Raw genomic sequence first — 17,090 nt, forward strand, 5'->3', positions numbered from 1 at the left:
TAATAATGCTACGTTTTGTTTTAATATCCAATACGATTGCTAATAAAATTACAATACGTATAGATTTAAATTATACACAGCAGTATGCGGAAATTTTAACACGAAATCTTTGTACACAGGAAAATTCCGAGGAATGGTATATTTTATCACTCCGTGGTTCCATGTTTCCGGCAAGTCCTTCCGTCTTTTAATGACGTTTTAAGAAAACACTGTTATCACTGTCGAAATCCACGATGGACAAATATTTCGGTATCGTCGGATAAGATTCTTCCTGTGTGACTTTTCACAAATTCAGGGTAAAATGGTAAAATATAATCTTTTAATAAATAAAACGAGAAATACCATTTTCCTTTGATAATATTTATTTTTCTAATATATATTCATCTATCGTACAAACATAACTATTCATTAAATACAATTAAAAATCGTTTGGTTTAATTAGAACGTTGTTCCATTTCTCGCTTGAACAAGAGCAGATACGCGATAATGGCCATAGCTGGCAACATCAACTGTGCTCGGCTGTTGCCCTAAAATATCAATCTATAAATAACTATAATCCTCATTTTATCGAGGAATTCTCTTTTTCATATTTTCAACAGCTTTCTCGACTCGGTGTTACTCGTAAATTTTCAAATCTCCGTAACATAATACATTTATACAATTGTTTTAATATTCTACGACGACTCATTGAGATTCTATTAAATTCATTAACAATACGTATCCAATGGGGAAATGTAATTTCGTGAAAAGATGAGAGCAATATATACATATACATATACTATTGATACAAAATTCTATCTACCTATTGCACCGTGTCTTATTGTAGAAATGCAGCAGTAAACGTATTTCATATAAGTACAAATCTTATCTTGGGATGTATGGAACAATTAAATTTAATGTGAGTTAAGTATCGATGTTTAATAAGTTTAATTCTATATTATTATTAACTAGATCAGTCGTTTTCCTTGAATAATTATGGATTTATGCGGCTGTTCGGTTCACCTTAAAGTATTTGGTCCGCGATGATAAATGCAATAAGAAAATTCGACTTTTCTTTTTCCTCTTGGCACTTTTTAATATCATTTGGAAGACGATTTAAGGGATTCTTCATTATTATTAAATTTTCAGAAAGCTACGTGTATAAATATTTGATATTTTATCAACGAATAAATGGCCCCTTCGTTTACGATTATGGCACTGGAAAAATTATTTTCTTCGTTTATCTCTCGAAGCAGTGTGTCATATCACACAATTCGAATAATTCTTTGAATAAGTATCTCTTTCTTAAAAATTAACGTGTACTTTGTATCTCTGATGGATGATCAAACAAATATAAACCAAAATCATTAATTTTACGGGAAAACATAATAATAATTATAATATTTAAAAGTGCAATGTTTGATAAAATGGAAATACATTTAATAGAAGGAACAAATAGATATAATATATATCGCAGAATAGATGGCTGTTACGTAACGTTGGTTAAAAAAAAAAAAAAATGTAAAATGTAAAAATACGAGTTTTAAACTCTCTTTTGTCCGTCACTGTACTTCAAAATACGCGTCTTTTTTTCTTTTCTTTTCTAAATTAAGACTCACATCATTCTCATCGAAATTTCACTTGTAAAAATACTCTTTCGCCTGGTCACCAGAGATCTTCGTTCGTTCGATATTACTTTACTTCTTTGCTCTGTTAATTGTAGCCACTCAAGAAGTACACTGTTTGTACCGTTGCGCGTTCTGTTCGATCTCCGCCAAATGTTTCTCCATCTCTCCGTTCAGGGAGTCAACCTCCGCCATCAGATCGGACAGCATTCTCTCGTTGTCTCTGTAGACGCTCTCCATACCGTCCAAGTCCTTCAATTTCGTCGAGGTGTCGGCCGTCAATTCAGAGGCTCTCTGCAAAAGCTTCTTCGCCCTCGATATGTTCCCTTTGCTCTTGTTCACCCTCAGGTCCAGCAACTCGTCCGCCTCTCTGTACTCCGTCACGAGTGTCTTCGTCTTGGCGTCGATCTTCTGCGCCTCGTCGGCCACCTTCTGCGCCTGGACGCTGATCTCACGGTACAATACGAAATCGTTCAAGACCGACTGAGTTTGCAATTGTTTCAATCGAGCGTCCAAGGACTCGACCGTCTGCGCGGTGCTGTTCGCCTGCATCTGAGCACCTCTGGTCAACTCTGCGATCTCTTCCAAGTCCTTCTCGGATCTGCTGACGTCGCGTTCGGCTTGATCGATCGCCACTTGGGCTCGATCTTGGGCCCTTTGCGCATCGCTCAATAAAACCGACACTTTGTTGGCTAGATTCTGCTTCGCGATCGCGTCCTCCTTCGCTCTCTCGGCGTCGTTCTTCAACTTCTCGGCCAATTGGAGATCGTCCCTGGTATCAGCTAGGATCTTCTCAGAATCGGTCAAGGAACCGACGATACTCTTTATACGATCGGCTAATGCCTTGATCTCGTCAGGCTTCAGTTTGATGTTCTTGGCCAGCACCTCGTTGGCCAAGTCTCTGACCATGGCTGGTGTGGGTTGTTCCTCGTCCAGTGTGCTACGGATCCGCTTGTTTATGTCAGAGAGATCCTTGCTCACGGCATCGGTCAAATTACGTGCATTCAGCGCGTAATTGAACGCATCTTGGGCGTTCGATCTGGCTGCCGTTGCGTCACGTTTCACTTGAATCATCTGGACAAACAACATTTTTCATCTACGTGAAAGATATCGAAAGAGAAAATTCATCTTGAGAAATTGAGGGGGGAAACAGCAAGCTTAAAGCTGCAGTCAGATTTAAATGTCAACGTCTACATAGGAATAAGAAGAGAAAATAAAATAAAATACGAGTTGCAAAGATAAATGTACTGCGTAGCACAAAGAGAGAAACAAAGGAACAAATATTTAAATATTTATATGTTTAAAATAAGTTAATAATACTAAACGTAGACAGATCCCAAGGAAAGATCAATTAGATTGGATATTACATTGGTAATCGCAGACTCGCTGAGCCTAAGATCAGAATATTAGTTGGAAAAGCGGAGCATCTCAAGAAAAGAATTTATGAAATGGAAGAACATTTCGAAACTTACGTTGCGAAGTAATTGTTCAGCCTCGTCTTTGTGACTTTTGATCTCAGCAGCCTGTTTCTTAGCTACGTCCAGAGCTTGATTGGCCTTCGTTACAGCGCCCGCGTCGCAGGACAATCCGCCACAAAAACCGCAGCCAGCACCGCCACATACGCTACTGCAATCCGTAACATTGTCCCCGCACATTTCAAGATTCAATCCGGGCATAATTCCATCGAAGGCCTTCAATTTCTCGTTGATCTTATCCAACGACTCCTTATTCCTCTCCTGTGCCTCCAGTACGAAAGCTTGATTCTTAGCCAATAAACTCTCTGTGTGTTTGCGGAATCTTTCCGCGTCGGCCAGAACGTTACTGGTGTCGTTCGCCATTTTCTCTGCTTGTCTAGACTGTTCTGCCATTTGCTGCGTAACGTTCAGAGCACCCAAGACGTTCTCCTCTTGCAGCCTAGTCGCATTCTCCTTGAGATCGGCAGCAGCTTGGTGCAAGCTGTTCGTCCTGTTCTTCAAGTTCTTCAGAGCAGCATCACCTAGATTCACTCTCTGGCTAACGTTCTCCAAGAGGTTGTTCACTTCCTCTAATTTCTTGGTGGATTCTAATTTCTTGTTATTCAAGTCTATGGCCAGATCATTCAATTCGTCCAAATCTTGGCTTCTGATGGAGGCATTGTTGATCAACGCCTGGACCTGATCCAAAGACTGGACCATGTCGTCGAATTCTTGACTGTAGACGCCGGTTGTTCCAACCTTTTGAATCCTCGACGCCTCTTCGATCACGAGGTTCGTCTTGTTTCTCAGACCGGTCAGCGTCATGTCCCAGTTGTCGAAACATTCGCCGCAGGGATTGCATTGAGGCGCGTTCCCGTAGTAACCACGATCGCACTGATTACATTTCTCGCCGCCGATCCCCTTGTGACAGACGCACATTCCAGTTTCTCTGTCGCACTGCTGGCTAGCGGAGCCGGTCAAATCGCAATCACACGGATAACACTCGACATTCGGATTGCCCCAGTAGTTGGTTTGACACTCGTTGCAACGTCTTCCACCGAAACCCGGTCTACACTCGCAAGTACCGTCGTACGGATTACACCTATAGAAATGGAAACAGATTGAAATAATCACTTTTAGAATAGTCTCGAGGATATTATTCCAAACGTCACCGCTGGTCAAATAAGAATTCGCATACCTGTCAGAGACGCTTCCAACCGCGTCGCACTCGCAAGGGTCGCAACCTTGACCACTGGCGATTCTCCAATGATTCTCTTCGCACGAGTCGCACAGCAAGCCAATAACGTGAGGCAAACAGGGACACTGTCCAGTCCGATGATCGCAGGGGCCAGCGTTTCTGTCTGTGCCTAAAACGTTGCACATGCAATCCTCGCAATTCTGCTCGAGAGCATTCCCGTGAAACCCTGGCTTGCAAATCTGACAGTTGGCGCCATCGGTATTATAGAGGCATTGGAGACAACGTCCAGTATGAGGATCGCAGTTTCCAGCTCGGCGTAGATCCGTGTTGTTGTTGCAATTGCAAAGTTCACAACTGCCGCCGGGGATCTCCGGATTGCCGAAGTAATTCTCCGCGCAGCTTTCGCAACGTGGACCGGTATATCCGTCGAAGCACTCGCAGATCACGTCGTGGGTGACCGGATCCAGTGAACAGCTCTCGGCGTACGAATGTCCAGAATCTATGGTTCCTGCGAATTTATTTATTTGTTAGTATTCGTGCAGTTTCGTTAAAGTAAAATTGTTTTACGTGTACATTGTAAAAAGTATTGCAAGAAATATTGTACTTCAAATATTTTCCCATATCACGTGTACCTATACGTTACATTCCTTGCAAATTAACCAATAAATCGACTCTCTCTCTCTCTCTCTCTCTAACTTACCCGGACAAGGGCACGCTCTGCACGGAATATCGACACCGATTCTAGGATCACCATAATACGTCTCGATGCACCTGTCGCAGTTATGTCCAGTGGTATAGTCCCTGCAGTTGATACACGCGCCAGTCTTGGAGTCGCAGCTCTCGGCGTGGCCGTTGCACTCGCATCGTTGGCAGTGAGGGAAGTTCCAGAAGCCGGGCTCGCATTGGCCGCAAGTTCTGCCGTATGTGTTCGGTCGGCACTTGCATCGGCCAGTTTCAACGTCGCAGAAATTATCCAACGCCCCTACACCGTCGCAGTCGCAAGGGATGCAGCCCTCTGGGCCAAAACCGTAAGTTCCAGGCGCGCAACGATCGCAACGTCTGCCGACGACGTTCTGCTTGCAAGGGCAAATGCCGCCGTAATTTTCGCAGAGCAGACTGTGCGAGCCAGTCGGGTTACACTCGCAAGCGTGCGCCCCGTCGTAAACGTAGTAGCCGATGCTATTTTGATACTTCTTGCAAACATCCGGGATATTGTTCGATATGGCGTTGAAATCGTTGTAGTAATCGCTGCAGCGATATCTTTCGTACTCCTGGCGACGAAGTTCACCGATTACGGGCATCTTGAAAAACGGAATCGAGTCTATCCTCGGTCTGAGGATGATCGAGTCGACCAAAATCGACGCGGACGGCGTGTCAGCGTGATTGTTGAATTTACGGAATTGCAGCAGAATGTTGTATCGTTTTCCTGCCTCCAGGCAGACGGACGGCTGTACAACCACGCTTCTCGATCTTAAAGGAAGTTGCGCGTACAATTGATCCTGCTCGGGTCTCCAGTCGGCGCAGGGACCGTTCGGATCCACCGGACTGTCTCTCTCGATGATTATTTGTACGTTCTCCCAGGATCCAACCTGAACTGGCTCGTATCGCACGATGATGTCGTACCATAAACTCTTACGTATATCGTCGATCGTGAAGTTCAACGTGGAACCTTCTAGCGCTTTCATGAAGCCAGTTCCGGTCCATGTACTGTTCCTTCCGTCGCGATACGGCTCTCTTATCACCACTTGGCAATTCTGCGATCATAGTTAACAATTTCTGTGTAATAAAAGTTTTCGTTAGTTTTGTTTTTTAGCAAATATTTTTTGAATGATTAAACTCTTAAATGGATCATTGAATGGACATTGCTGCAATTTGTATCGTTATTTGAAAATTTATTAAACTAAAAGTCCACGTAAGGGTTAGGGAGATACTGTGTTTTATATTTCAGCAATACTTCGTCCTCGATTTAGTTATTTCTAATTCTTTAGTTTGGGGGATGACGATCGTTAATTAAGGGATTGGCGAGAAAAAATTTTGAGTAATTACATCGCTAGCTCTGGATAATTCACCCTCGTAGATGAGAAAGTCCACTGATCCAGTGTAATAACTTTGTTCAGGTTGGTTGCAAGTTCTGCCACTAATGTGAGGCCTGCAACGACACTGGCCAGTGATCACGTCGCAAGAATTCTCGTAGGAACCACCAGGATCGCAATCGCAAGGCTTACAACCGTCCGGATCTTCCGAGAGTCCCCAGTATTCCGGAAGACACTGATTACAATCTCGGGCAGTAACATAACGCTTGCAAGTACACTCGCCAGTCACCGTATTGCATCCACGATTGTCGATGGTACCCAGGGTGTTGCAAGTGCAAGCTGAACAAAGAATTTATCTGTACTATTTGGTAAAATTTTTTAATTGCAAGTACCATCTATATTTAAAAATTCTGCACAAATTAGAAATTTTAATATTCCATGGTCATCTTTAATTCACAAACTATAGCTGATAATTGTTCTTGTTCTAAATTGATAGTTGAAAAGTGCAAATGTACGTTATGATATAATACTGTACCGTAATAAATTAATTTAACATGTAAATTTACAATTTCAAAATTTGATTGAATTTTTGAACATTGTAGCGAGAAAATTATTGCAAAACAGGAGTAAAAATATTCGACACTTTTTAGAACGACTTTTCAAGGAGAATTAATCAGAAGAAATGTTAATCATATGTGTTAAAGTTAAGTAAGAAAAGAAATTTGCAAAGAACGAGTTCCTCGAATCGATACCTTGACATCCTTCAGGATTTTCAGGATCGAAGTTCCAGAAACCATTTTTACAACGATCACAACGGCGACCTTCGATGTTTTCTTTGCAATGACAGCGACCAGATTCGCCACCGGTGATAGGATTGGTTATTGAGTCGCATATACCGTCGTCCAAGGAACCACTCAGATCGCAGTCACAAGCTGAAAACGAAAATTAGTTAAAAAAAAAAAAAAAAAAAAACAAATACGAGGAAATCAGTATCTTTCTCCAGAACGATTTCTGTGCTTCGTTCATTTCGGAGAACTTATTAGCAGGTTATTTCTTACTGATTTTACTTAAATTTCCTACGAGTACACATGAAAATCCGGAATTTTCGAATGAATTGACATTCATGAAATATTTGACGGTAACAAACAACTTACGTAAACACACATCAGGATGAGAAATATCTTTGGTGACGTCGCGATAGAAAAACGGCTTGCACAGTTCGCAATTCGTTCCCATAGTGTTGTGCTGGCAATCGTCGCAAACGCCGCCAGACACTCTTCCAGAACTTTCGTATACAGCTTCGTCGAAGTGACATGAATTCGTGTGATTGTTACAGATGCAAGGTCTGCAAGCATTCGTTTGCTTCCCAACAGCCGGTTTCCATGGTAGATCGTTGTAAAAGTCTTGACACTTCTCGCAATTCAATCCGGTTGTGTTGTGGGTGCATTCGCATCTACCGTGCACCATATTTTCCTCGTCGGCGACGCCGGGAAGCGGAAGACATCTGGACGCGTGGCCGTAACAAGAGCAGGATCCACGAATCACGATGTTTTGGATAGCGTAGTAATATTTCTCGCGAATCTCTGGACGATCGTCGAGAAGATCGTCTCCTAGCGTGTGCAGTCGGGTCATGTTTATGCGAAGGTTCGTGATTTTTAAGTGAGTCTGCACTTCCATGGAGTAGGGGTTGTCTATCTCCAGATTCTGAGGCAATACTCTGAGGAAACAACAAACAGTAGACATTTATTATTTGAATGAAAAGGTGAAAAATTCTGTTCAACAATGATTTACATTAAGTAATATTGCTTTAAGTTATAGATGACTATCTAATTTATATTAGATCTGGAGTATTTCATTTTTAAAATATTTAAAGTTATTGTATTTCTACTACTTTCTCATATTAAGTAGTAACAAAAATTAAATTGACACACAACGCATATAAACGTCAATGCGTTAATTACATTTCCATCTCCAATTGCGAGATACGAGCATCGTTTTATCGCCAAACGATATGCAGAGATCTCGACAATGCGTAGGATCAGCGCTATGCATTTCAATTTAATTTGTTATCGTTATTCACATACCTGAAGATAACATCGCCGCCAGACGATGGTGCCACCGCGGAATATCTTGTTTCGCAGATAACGTCCGTCAGTTTCTGAGGTTGTTTCGTTGATATATTTGGGAAATACTTCTCGCAGTTGTGAGCGAAGTATCGATACACTTGCCAAGTTTTACCGTAATCGGACGATCGTTCGATCAACATCATCGCCGGCCTGAACGTCTTGAAACGAATGATGATGTGTGTAAAGTGGAACTCCGACTCCAGATCGAAGCGTATCGTGACGTTTTCCACGCCGTTCTCTGCTTGCCACCAATTTTTACTGTCAAATTAAACGAGTGAAATTACGACGGGAAGAAACGAGTATAATATTTACTTTTTCCACTAGACTCTTTCCTAATATCCTAATGTTAACTAAATTATTAAATTAATATAACAAGTATTAAAATTGTTAATTTTATTGTTTCGCTGGGAGAAGATTGTTTAAATGCAAGTCGTAACGCAATGTCTCTATAAAAAGGAGGCTACTTACTCTGTAACAACATTTTCGATGTTATGCTGCTTGGTGGGCGACGATGCATCACAGAAGAAGCATTTCTTTCGCTCCTTTAGATGCGAAACGATGCAATACCTTTCCGGTCTGTGAAGGCCGCAGGTTGAAGACGCTGTTAACCGATTCTTCCGTCCGATTAATAAATTTCCTGTCGAGGGATAACACGAGCTCTGCTCACAGGGGTGTTTCCTCTTTATTTGTGCGCCTAAAGGGAAACAGAATCAAATTTTTAACAACTTCTTCGCGAAAGGCAGTCAAGTTAGCCACTAATTTAGTTATCTCCATCCCCTTCAGCCAGTTCACGGTGTCTTTCACGCCGCCAATTGGAAATGAAGTTAATTAACCGTTTGTTATTTACACTGAGTTAACGAGACGCCCAGAGACCAAAAAGTTGGTGATCAATAGGCTGCGAATTTTTATGCCTTTATGGAGAAAACAATTGCAAGAACAAACGAAATGTACATAATAGGTGAAAAAAAAAAATATAACATTTAAAGTATTTTATAAATTTCTACTTAGATTCTATTCGTTCGTAATTAGATTTACAAAAGTACAAATTTGTATAAAAATTCGCAGTCTAATGATGAAAGAACGTAGTGTCCAGGTACAGATTACCTTAACCAGATTAAAGAGAAAGAAATGCAAGATTACTCTCTGATATCCTTGCACTTTCGCTTTAAAGAAGGAAACGTGAATGTCAGTCGTCGACTTGCACAAGAAAAGATCTGTGGTTAAATCGTTCGAACGAAGTAACAAAAATTATTATTCCAATTAATAAGTGGTATTATATCGATATTAATTATATGTACACTTATGATAGCTTCTAATCGTAATTTCGTTCCGTGGAAACGATAGATTAAAGTCTTAATCGGGCAACAATTGTCATGCTGGTTTTAATTGTCTATAAACAGCGAGTAACGTGAATCTTTGAAACCAGCGAGAATGGGCTACCTCTTGGGCTGGGAATGGTCAGCCTTGGCCAATAATGGCGCTCTTCGGTCACCTCCGTGGGTGACATATCTCCTCTTTGGATCGTTCCTACAACACCCCCGTTTTTTATCTCGAATGCTCACTGTTTGATGAAATGTCTTTCTTTCAAACGTTGTTTTAAAATATGATACATTGAATCATAGAAGTATTCGTACCACCGTCCTCCAATAATTGCCAATACTGAACGATTCTTCCTACAATATAAGTTTTGAAACTCTTGTCAATAAAAATGTTAGCCTATTAAACTTCGAAGTTTTATACTGTAAAAGTCAGCGAGATTGGAAGAGTACGAATATTTTTGTGATTCACTGTACATTTATCAAAATGGAATTTTTATTTTATGCCTACTTTGGCAATTGCAAATGTTTCCTGCTCGTTAGAAAGTATTATAATTGTTATAAGTGCTAATGTTCTCAAATTTTAGCTACATAAATTATTGAATCGATGAATCGCGGTTTGCCAATTTCTTCTTTTTCTTTTTTCGTTTTCTATTACTTTCAAATGATTAGGAAAATACTAAAACTCACTTCTGGCTGGAATTCTATCTCTGTTGTATTGAGGCTCTGCGGTATCTAAAGAAAGAAATAATTTGATTAGAGAAACATTTTTGTAGACTTGTATAATATTTCTATACTTTGCTTTTATTATTCGTCGTTTAAATTGAACATTATAAGCCATTTTACATAAAAGAGTTAACGAAAATTCATTTTTCTGTGAAAAATTTTCCAACGCTGTCCTCTTTTTTTTAATAATAATTTTCATTTCTTTTTTTTAATATAAAACTTATATAAAAAAATTTTCTTCAATTTGAATACGTTCTTCCTATCGCGAATAATTCTGTAGAATGAAAACTACGACTTCTCGGAGAAAATATTAAACGAAGGCAGAATTGTGCAGTTATCAAGTAGTTCTATTACCGGTTGGGGCTATCGCAAGGGACAACCGGATGTTTATCATGTAGCTTCTCTGGAAATCACCGTTAAAAATGAATGAGAATCCTTACATTCTACAAAACTTGCAAGATTCCGCTTTATTCGTAAAACTCGATAAAATTCTATTTCATTATTCAACGACCGTACTCAACTTTCTTTATCGTTCATACATATAATAGATCAGAAAGCAGAATATTTCATTGTAAAATTATTTCGCTCTATAACGGCCAAATTCCATCAGAAATAAAACACTACTACGCATCTTCTCTTTACTGCTATTTAATATTTAAATTGTGAATGTTGAAATAAAATAGAGAATTTGAATTTAAATTAAATCTGAATTGCTTTGCGAGAAAATTTTTTAACATCTATTAACGTTAAATGCCTTTTGATCTTGTTGCTTTAGATTTCTAGAGCGCTCAGATTTTGAAGACTAAAATAAACTTGAGAAATTCAGAAGAAAGGCAGGTCGAAGGGTCAAATCGCTATCTAATCGTAATGGATAAGGTATCCTCTCGTAAGAGCAATGAATGGGAAGCACGTTATGATCAAAAGTAGATCACAACGAGTGAATCTCAATTATTTCGTCTCAACGAAGTTTCTTTCTTCTGGCTTAACGAGAAATATCAATAATTGAAATAATCGAGGTAAATTTAAAAGAAAAAAAACCTTCGTTTTTCTTCAGCCAATCTGTGCATAGATGAAAACTTAGAAATTTTATGTAGACTTTACGTTGACGCGTACAACAATTTTTATTTCAGTTTTTTTCTGAATAAATTATTTATAATGTTATTGATAAAATTTTATTAAAGTTATACATATATATATATGATGTAATGCTCGATAAGTACAAACGTGAAAAAGTTGTCGATAACTCAGATAAACACGTGCTATGTAAAACGTGTTAATAAATCATACTTACTGGACACAATCGTTATTGCAAGCAAGAGTATTGCAAAAATTGCCTGAAAAGATATTCGTGCCATTTCTTTTCTCCTTCCCCCCTAACGTTTGGATTTTTTTGAATCAAATTCAAGCCATCAGCATTATGTTCTATCTGAAAGAAAAAATATAAAAAAAAGAAAATTGTCTCATCTTTGATTTCAGCATTAAAAGTGATCATATTTCAGTTTTTTCTTCGAAGCTTGATCAAATTGCCAATCCCAAGACAGACCTAAAACCTTGAATCCTTGAATCTTCATCAATTTCAATACTTCTTTGAAAATCTTTGTGTCTGAATACTGAATCACCAAAGTTATGGATAGCTTGATACAATTTTATTTTGAGGGAATTCTTCGCGTTACAGAATATCCAAATAAATATCATAATAATATCCAAGTTAGTAATAAATATGGTGTACGGTTTATCCACGATGCATCAAGAATTGCAATGATCGCTGTACATGTTCCGAATCGTCAATGAAGTGCTCGATACGAGGAATCACATTAACTATTATAACATTTTTATAAACGATAAACGCTTTCAGCTATTGCGGTTAGTAATATTCGCTTTACCTTAAGGAATCGTTTACTAATGTACTTCAGTTCAGTCAAATAATTTATCGCGCACAGTTCAATGACCAAACAGCTCTGGAACGTTTGATAAATTGTCAAGAGAACCTGTGAAAAATGTAATATAATCTTACGTGTTTCTATTTAATGAATATTTTCATTTTGAATGTTTTAGGATTGAATATTTTAGATAATATAATTAAATTCTTTTTTGTACAGACTCGTATATTATATAGAATGTATTATTTATGTAACATATATATTATCTGCATTGTGTTATATTTAAAATGTAATATCTCTTTTATACTCAATCTTATGCTAATCTCTATGTCTAATCCTTGCTCCAAAAAAGACTACACTACCGTTGCTCCAAAAAATTTTGTACATTCCCTTACAAGTAATCACTTTGAAGCTGTATCCTAAATCCGAAATTTTCAAATTCAAATCATAATCAGAGGCTGTTCAACCAAACTAACTAATACATTACGTAAAAACGATTTTCATCATCTTCGTACAGTATCGTACACTTTCTCTTTTCAAAAAATTCTTTCCCAAGAATTTCTATCTCAAAAGATATTGAACGTCAAATTCTCTCGTGCAGTTCTTCGAAAGAACAATGTCAACGAATAATATTATTTACCTGCTCGAGTTGCAAACCGCGTCTAATCAACGTGAGACACATGCACTCGCATACATGCATGCACACAAGCTTGCTCTCGTATCAGTCAGCTTTCTAACACGCTGTTCCTCGACAAAAAAATGCAGAAACGCGTCGTTCAAAGAATACTGAAGCTTTCACGTAGCTTCGAGACGAACGTTGCCTGGGACGAGAGCGAAGCGACGTCGAGTAGAGAAACGAGAGCCAGAACGAATTGCGAGAAACATCTTACCTAACTTGGTGCTACCTCCCACGAGAGAGAGTGTTATGCCACGAGCTGACTGGCGCCTCGATAGATTCACAACGAGGATCGAACGACACGGATTAACTGATCCAGAGAGTACACTCGATCGTCGTGATAGAACGTGACGATCAACGAGATGATTTATGAACGAGAGTGGCCGTGTGCACGGACGCCTCTGGTGACGCGTCTCTCTCCCGGTGTTTCTCTGTTAAGGAGAACCTCCGACAGCGACCAGTGCCGTACGTAGAATGAGGTCCCTTCTTTGCCAGTTCGTGACGAGAGCGGATGCTGACACAGGTCGAGGGGCAAAGCAGAGTTTCTTCGAACGCGAACGGAGTAGGGGAACGAATGCGGGGGCGTTCGGAGAGAGAAAAAATTCTCTCGAGGATCACAGGACAACTGTCCTTAATTAGTCTACTTGTCCCTATTTGCGTGATCTGATACTGAAGTAAGCTGTACAAAAGAATTTGTAAAAATGAAAATACATAGAAATTCACAAACCTAAATTAAAAAAATATATATGTTCATTTTAATAACTGTCCGCATTAGTATGCCTACCCTTATTTGTAATACAAAAGAACTTGTAAAAATAAATACTTCTTCTTATTTATTTTAACATTAGGACGTACAAGTAGCAAGTATACAGACATATTAATACGGACGATTGTCCTAGGCGTTTAATTTAATGGATGAAGGGTTTCGAGGGAGAGATACTAAATTGGAAGAGATTGACGAGTGGAATTCATTATGTTTGATTTAAATATAATACATGGATAGTGATTTAGAAATGTTGCGTATGTATTTGTTAATTTTAATGGTTGTACTGTATAAATATAAATCGTAGGATGATTAAATATTTTATATTTTCAAATATTTCAAATATATTTTCAACTGTTTCAAATATTTTATATTCCGAAAGTGTTCAAATTAATTCAATGTTTAACAAATCTTCAAAGATAAAACAACATGTATACATCTATTCTCCAAAATATTTGAGCCATTGTGTTAATTAATCATATTAAGCACGATTTTCTGTAACTTTAATGCAGCAAATGAAGAGATACAATGAAGAAATTGAAGATTACACATAGCACAATAAACCACTGTCTGTAAAGTTAGTGCCTCGCATAATCTTCTTAGTATAATTCGTACATCTTCATACGTTACTTGATTTACAAAACATTAAATATTTATGTTAGAAGGAAGAGAAAAGTCATTGTCACATAAAAATTGAAATGTTAAATTGAATTGACGTGAACAAAAATGATATTCCAACATCAATAATGCTATTACAATTTTTATATTTTGTAATAATGTAAAATTATTGGTGACATAGTATATTTTATAAATAAAAGATATGCAGTATGTTTTATAGCATTCACAAGCTAGTCGGCATGTCGCGCCGTAATGTCTATTACGTCAACCCATTGGCTATAGTTCACACGTGCAGCACACTTGTATTCTTTCGTTTTCCTTTACGTCTTTCTCCGCCTTGGTTTATAGCTGGCAGGTCAGACTGACCAATGCCTTCAAGTATTCACTATAATCGAAGGTCTTTCTTACAGAGACGAATTAGTGCAATCTTTTGAAAAAGTCCAGCTTTCCCTTCAAATTTACAACTTTAACTCTATAATTGAACATCGAAAGTTGTCAACATATTAAAATAAATTCAAATATTATACAAATATTAGTAAATCTTCAGTATCTGCTGTTCAAGATTATATACGCATATAATTTCAATTTTTCAAGCTTTTTGAAAATGTAAAAATTTTTATATTTTTTCTAAAGAGAAATTAAAAAAGAATAATCGAAAAAAGAAATACACAATTTTAATAACTGAAATAAAATAAAACGTTATTAACATATAAATAATTAACTTTATAAAATATAAATACACAATTTTAATAACTGAAATAAAATAAAACGTTATTAACATATAAATAATTAACTTTATTAAATTTCAGAAATATTTTTTTCAACTTTAAAATAATCATTCTTAAATATTAATTAATTAAAAGTAAAATAGAATAAGAAGTACAATGACCCTTGCAATAGAAATGCAATAATGAAGTAGAACTCGAACACGCGAAATGTGACAAGCGAATGTGATCATCGAAAAGGAAGGAAGAGTAGCGTGGGCAGCTTATCAGAACAACGTATCCCGGTTATGATAGTAACGTACCATTGCCTCTTTGGTTCTTCTTTTTTACGCGTGTTCCTTTATTTGTATTTTCATATAACTAACAAAGCCATATGTTCGATAATTAAGTTTTGGAAAAATTCTTTGCTTTATCTAAGTCCTTAGGTAAAATTATTATTTTGATTGACAATGAAATAAATGTAACACTGAATATTTATAAAATGAAATTGAAATGCTTCTTACTTATAAATTTTTTAAAATATTTATTATTAGTATACAAAATATAATAGTACGTTACACGTTTTTATAAAAAATATACATTTTATTAAAATTCTTTGGATTCATTAGTAGCTTCACTAATAGACTCACTAGTAGTTCCATTCATAGATTCATTAAGTAGATCCATATAGGCATTTGCTATCAGATCTTCATTTTTTATATCTAATTTAGACATCAAATCCCTAGCAATCATCTCACCAGTTTCTATGTCCTGTTCATCAGTCAAGACTACCTAGAATAATGCTACATTATTTTTCAGATATAAGTGTATAATGATCTATATTTTTGACATACATACAAACCTCTAATTCCAAAAAATTTCCTAAACCTTCAACATCATCAATATGTACACGAGTTTGACCAATCATGTATACTTTTCTAGTCTTCTTTACAGTACCTATACAACCATTAGATGCAGATAAAATATCTACAATGCCACTACAAGAATGTTCACTCAAAGCTACTTTTTGATAATCACAAAGCTTCGGACCAGACTTATTAAATCTTTTGTAGTAAATTAATTCGCCTGAACCATCCTATATAAGAAATATCATTTATTTACTTAATATAGTTTCTTATTGCATTTATATTATTCATTACTGTTAAAAATTTCATTAGTAGATTTTTTTTTTAATAATGACAAGTGTATGAAGAAAAGAAATAGAAACAAGAACTACAAACTGTATGATCATTTATTCTCTGAAACCTTGTATAACAAATTCTGTTATTCAAAAATATGATCTCATGAATTAATTCTCACTGATATAATGTACAAAAATAAGAGTATAAGCATTATTACTGTATAAAAATTAACTTTATACCTCGAATTTTCGTAATTTTAATCTTCCCTCCGTAACTTTGAAAAAAATATCATGTTGTTTCAATGTGATACAGTTATGATTAGTTAATTGCATAACGCGTAAAATTTTAAGATCAGGATTATCAATTTTTGCTTTTATTTCTACGTTACGCATTGTCAATTTTTAAAAATGATAAAATATACTTATCTTAGACAAATTTTATTATTCGAACAATACTTTCGTAGTACTTCACAGTTACCCGATACTCAACCGCCATAGACAAGGCACTACATAGATCTATTAACTGACTTCATAATTAGAAATCATACATGAAGTTGCCGTTATATAACCGCTTGTATCATTACCAATGTTATCAATCTCGTGTAGGATAAACTCAATGACTATACCATTAGCTAAAAACTGAAAAGATAAAATAGATGTGAAACTTAAACCGCAAAGAAGATTATTTATCTTTCCTATTTGTTTATTTGTATTTTTTTATTTCGGATTGTTTATTTGCAGTTCCACTTGTTTATTATCATTTTATAATTAAATAAAGATTCTGTAAACTTTGTAAATTACACTTTTATTTTATTTTTAAAAATAACAGCAGGAAAAATAATGAAAGGAGA

At 36.8% G+C, this 17,090-nt stretch overlaps 2 protein-coding genes across 5 annotated transcripts; both read right to left on the minus strand.

Annotated features, from left to right (window-relative positions):
* Positions 1–342: 342 nt before the first annotated feature.
* On the minus strand, positions 343–13,497 carry LOC122527752 (laminin subunit beta-1). 4 transcript variants are annotated; one of them, XM_043652229.1, is made up of 14 exons: positions 13,228–13,497; positions 12,978–13,158; positions 11,749–11,883; positions 10,422–10,466; positions 9,856–9,942; positions 8,884–9,109; positions 8,374–8,673; positions 7,444–8,006; positions 7,042–7,221; positions 6,303–6,628; positions 4,957–6,010; positions 4,257–4,764; positions 3,077–4,160; positions 343–2,678 (listed from the first exon to the last, which is right to left on the minus strand). In XM_043652229.1, the coding sequence occupies exons 3-14, from the start codon at positions 11,810–11,812 to the stop codon at positions 1,707–1,709; spliced, it is 5,409 nt and encodes a 1,802-aa protein (XP_043508164.1). In that variant the 5' UTR covers positions 11,813–11,883; positions 12,978–13,158; positions 13,228–13,497; the 3' UTR covers positions 343–1,706. The 4 variants fall into 4 exon arrangements, with proteins under 4 accessions (XP_043508164.1, XP_043508166.1, XP_043508163.1 ...); XM_043652231.1 differs by lacking the exon at positions 12,978–13,158 and having other exon boundaries at positions 11,749–11,879; XM_043652228.1 differs by lacking the exon at positions 12,978–13,158.
* Positions 13,498–15,665: 2,168 nt separating this feature from the next.
* On the minus strand, positions 15,666–16,746 carry LOC122527753. Its single transcript, XM_043652233.1, has 3 exons — positions 16,480–16,746; positions 15,961–16,194; positions 15,666–15,890 (listed from the first exon to the last, which is right to left on the minus strand). Exons 1-3 carry the CDS (start codon positions 16,630–16,632, stop codon positions 15,705–15,707), a joined length of 573 nt encoding a protein of 190 aa, XP_043508168.1. The 5' UTR covers positions 16,633–16,746; the 3' UTR covers positions 15,666–15,704.
* Between the last annotated feature and the right edge of the window lie 344 nt (positions 16,747–17,090).

Source organism: Frieseomelitta varia, unplaced genomic scaffold (assembly GCF_011392965.1).
Source record: "Frieseomelitta varia isolate USP_RPSP 00005682 unplaced genomic scaffold, Fvar_1.2 scaffold_231, whole genome shotgun sequence".
Taxonomy (NCBI): domain Eukaryota; kingdom Metazoa; phylum Arthropoda; class Insecta; order Hymenoptera; family Apidae; genus Frieseomelitta; species Frieseomelitta varia.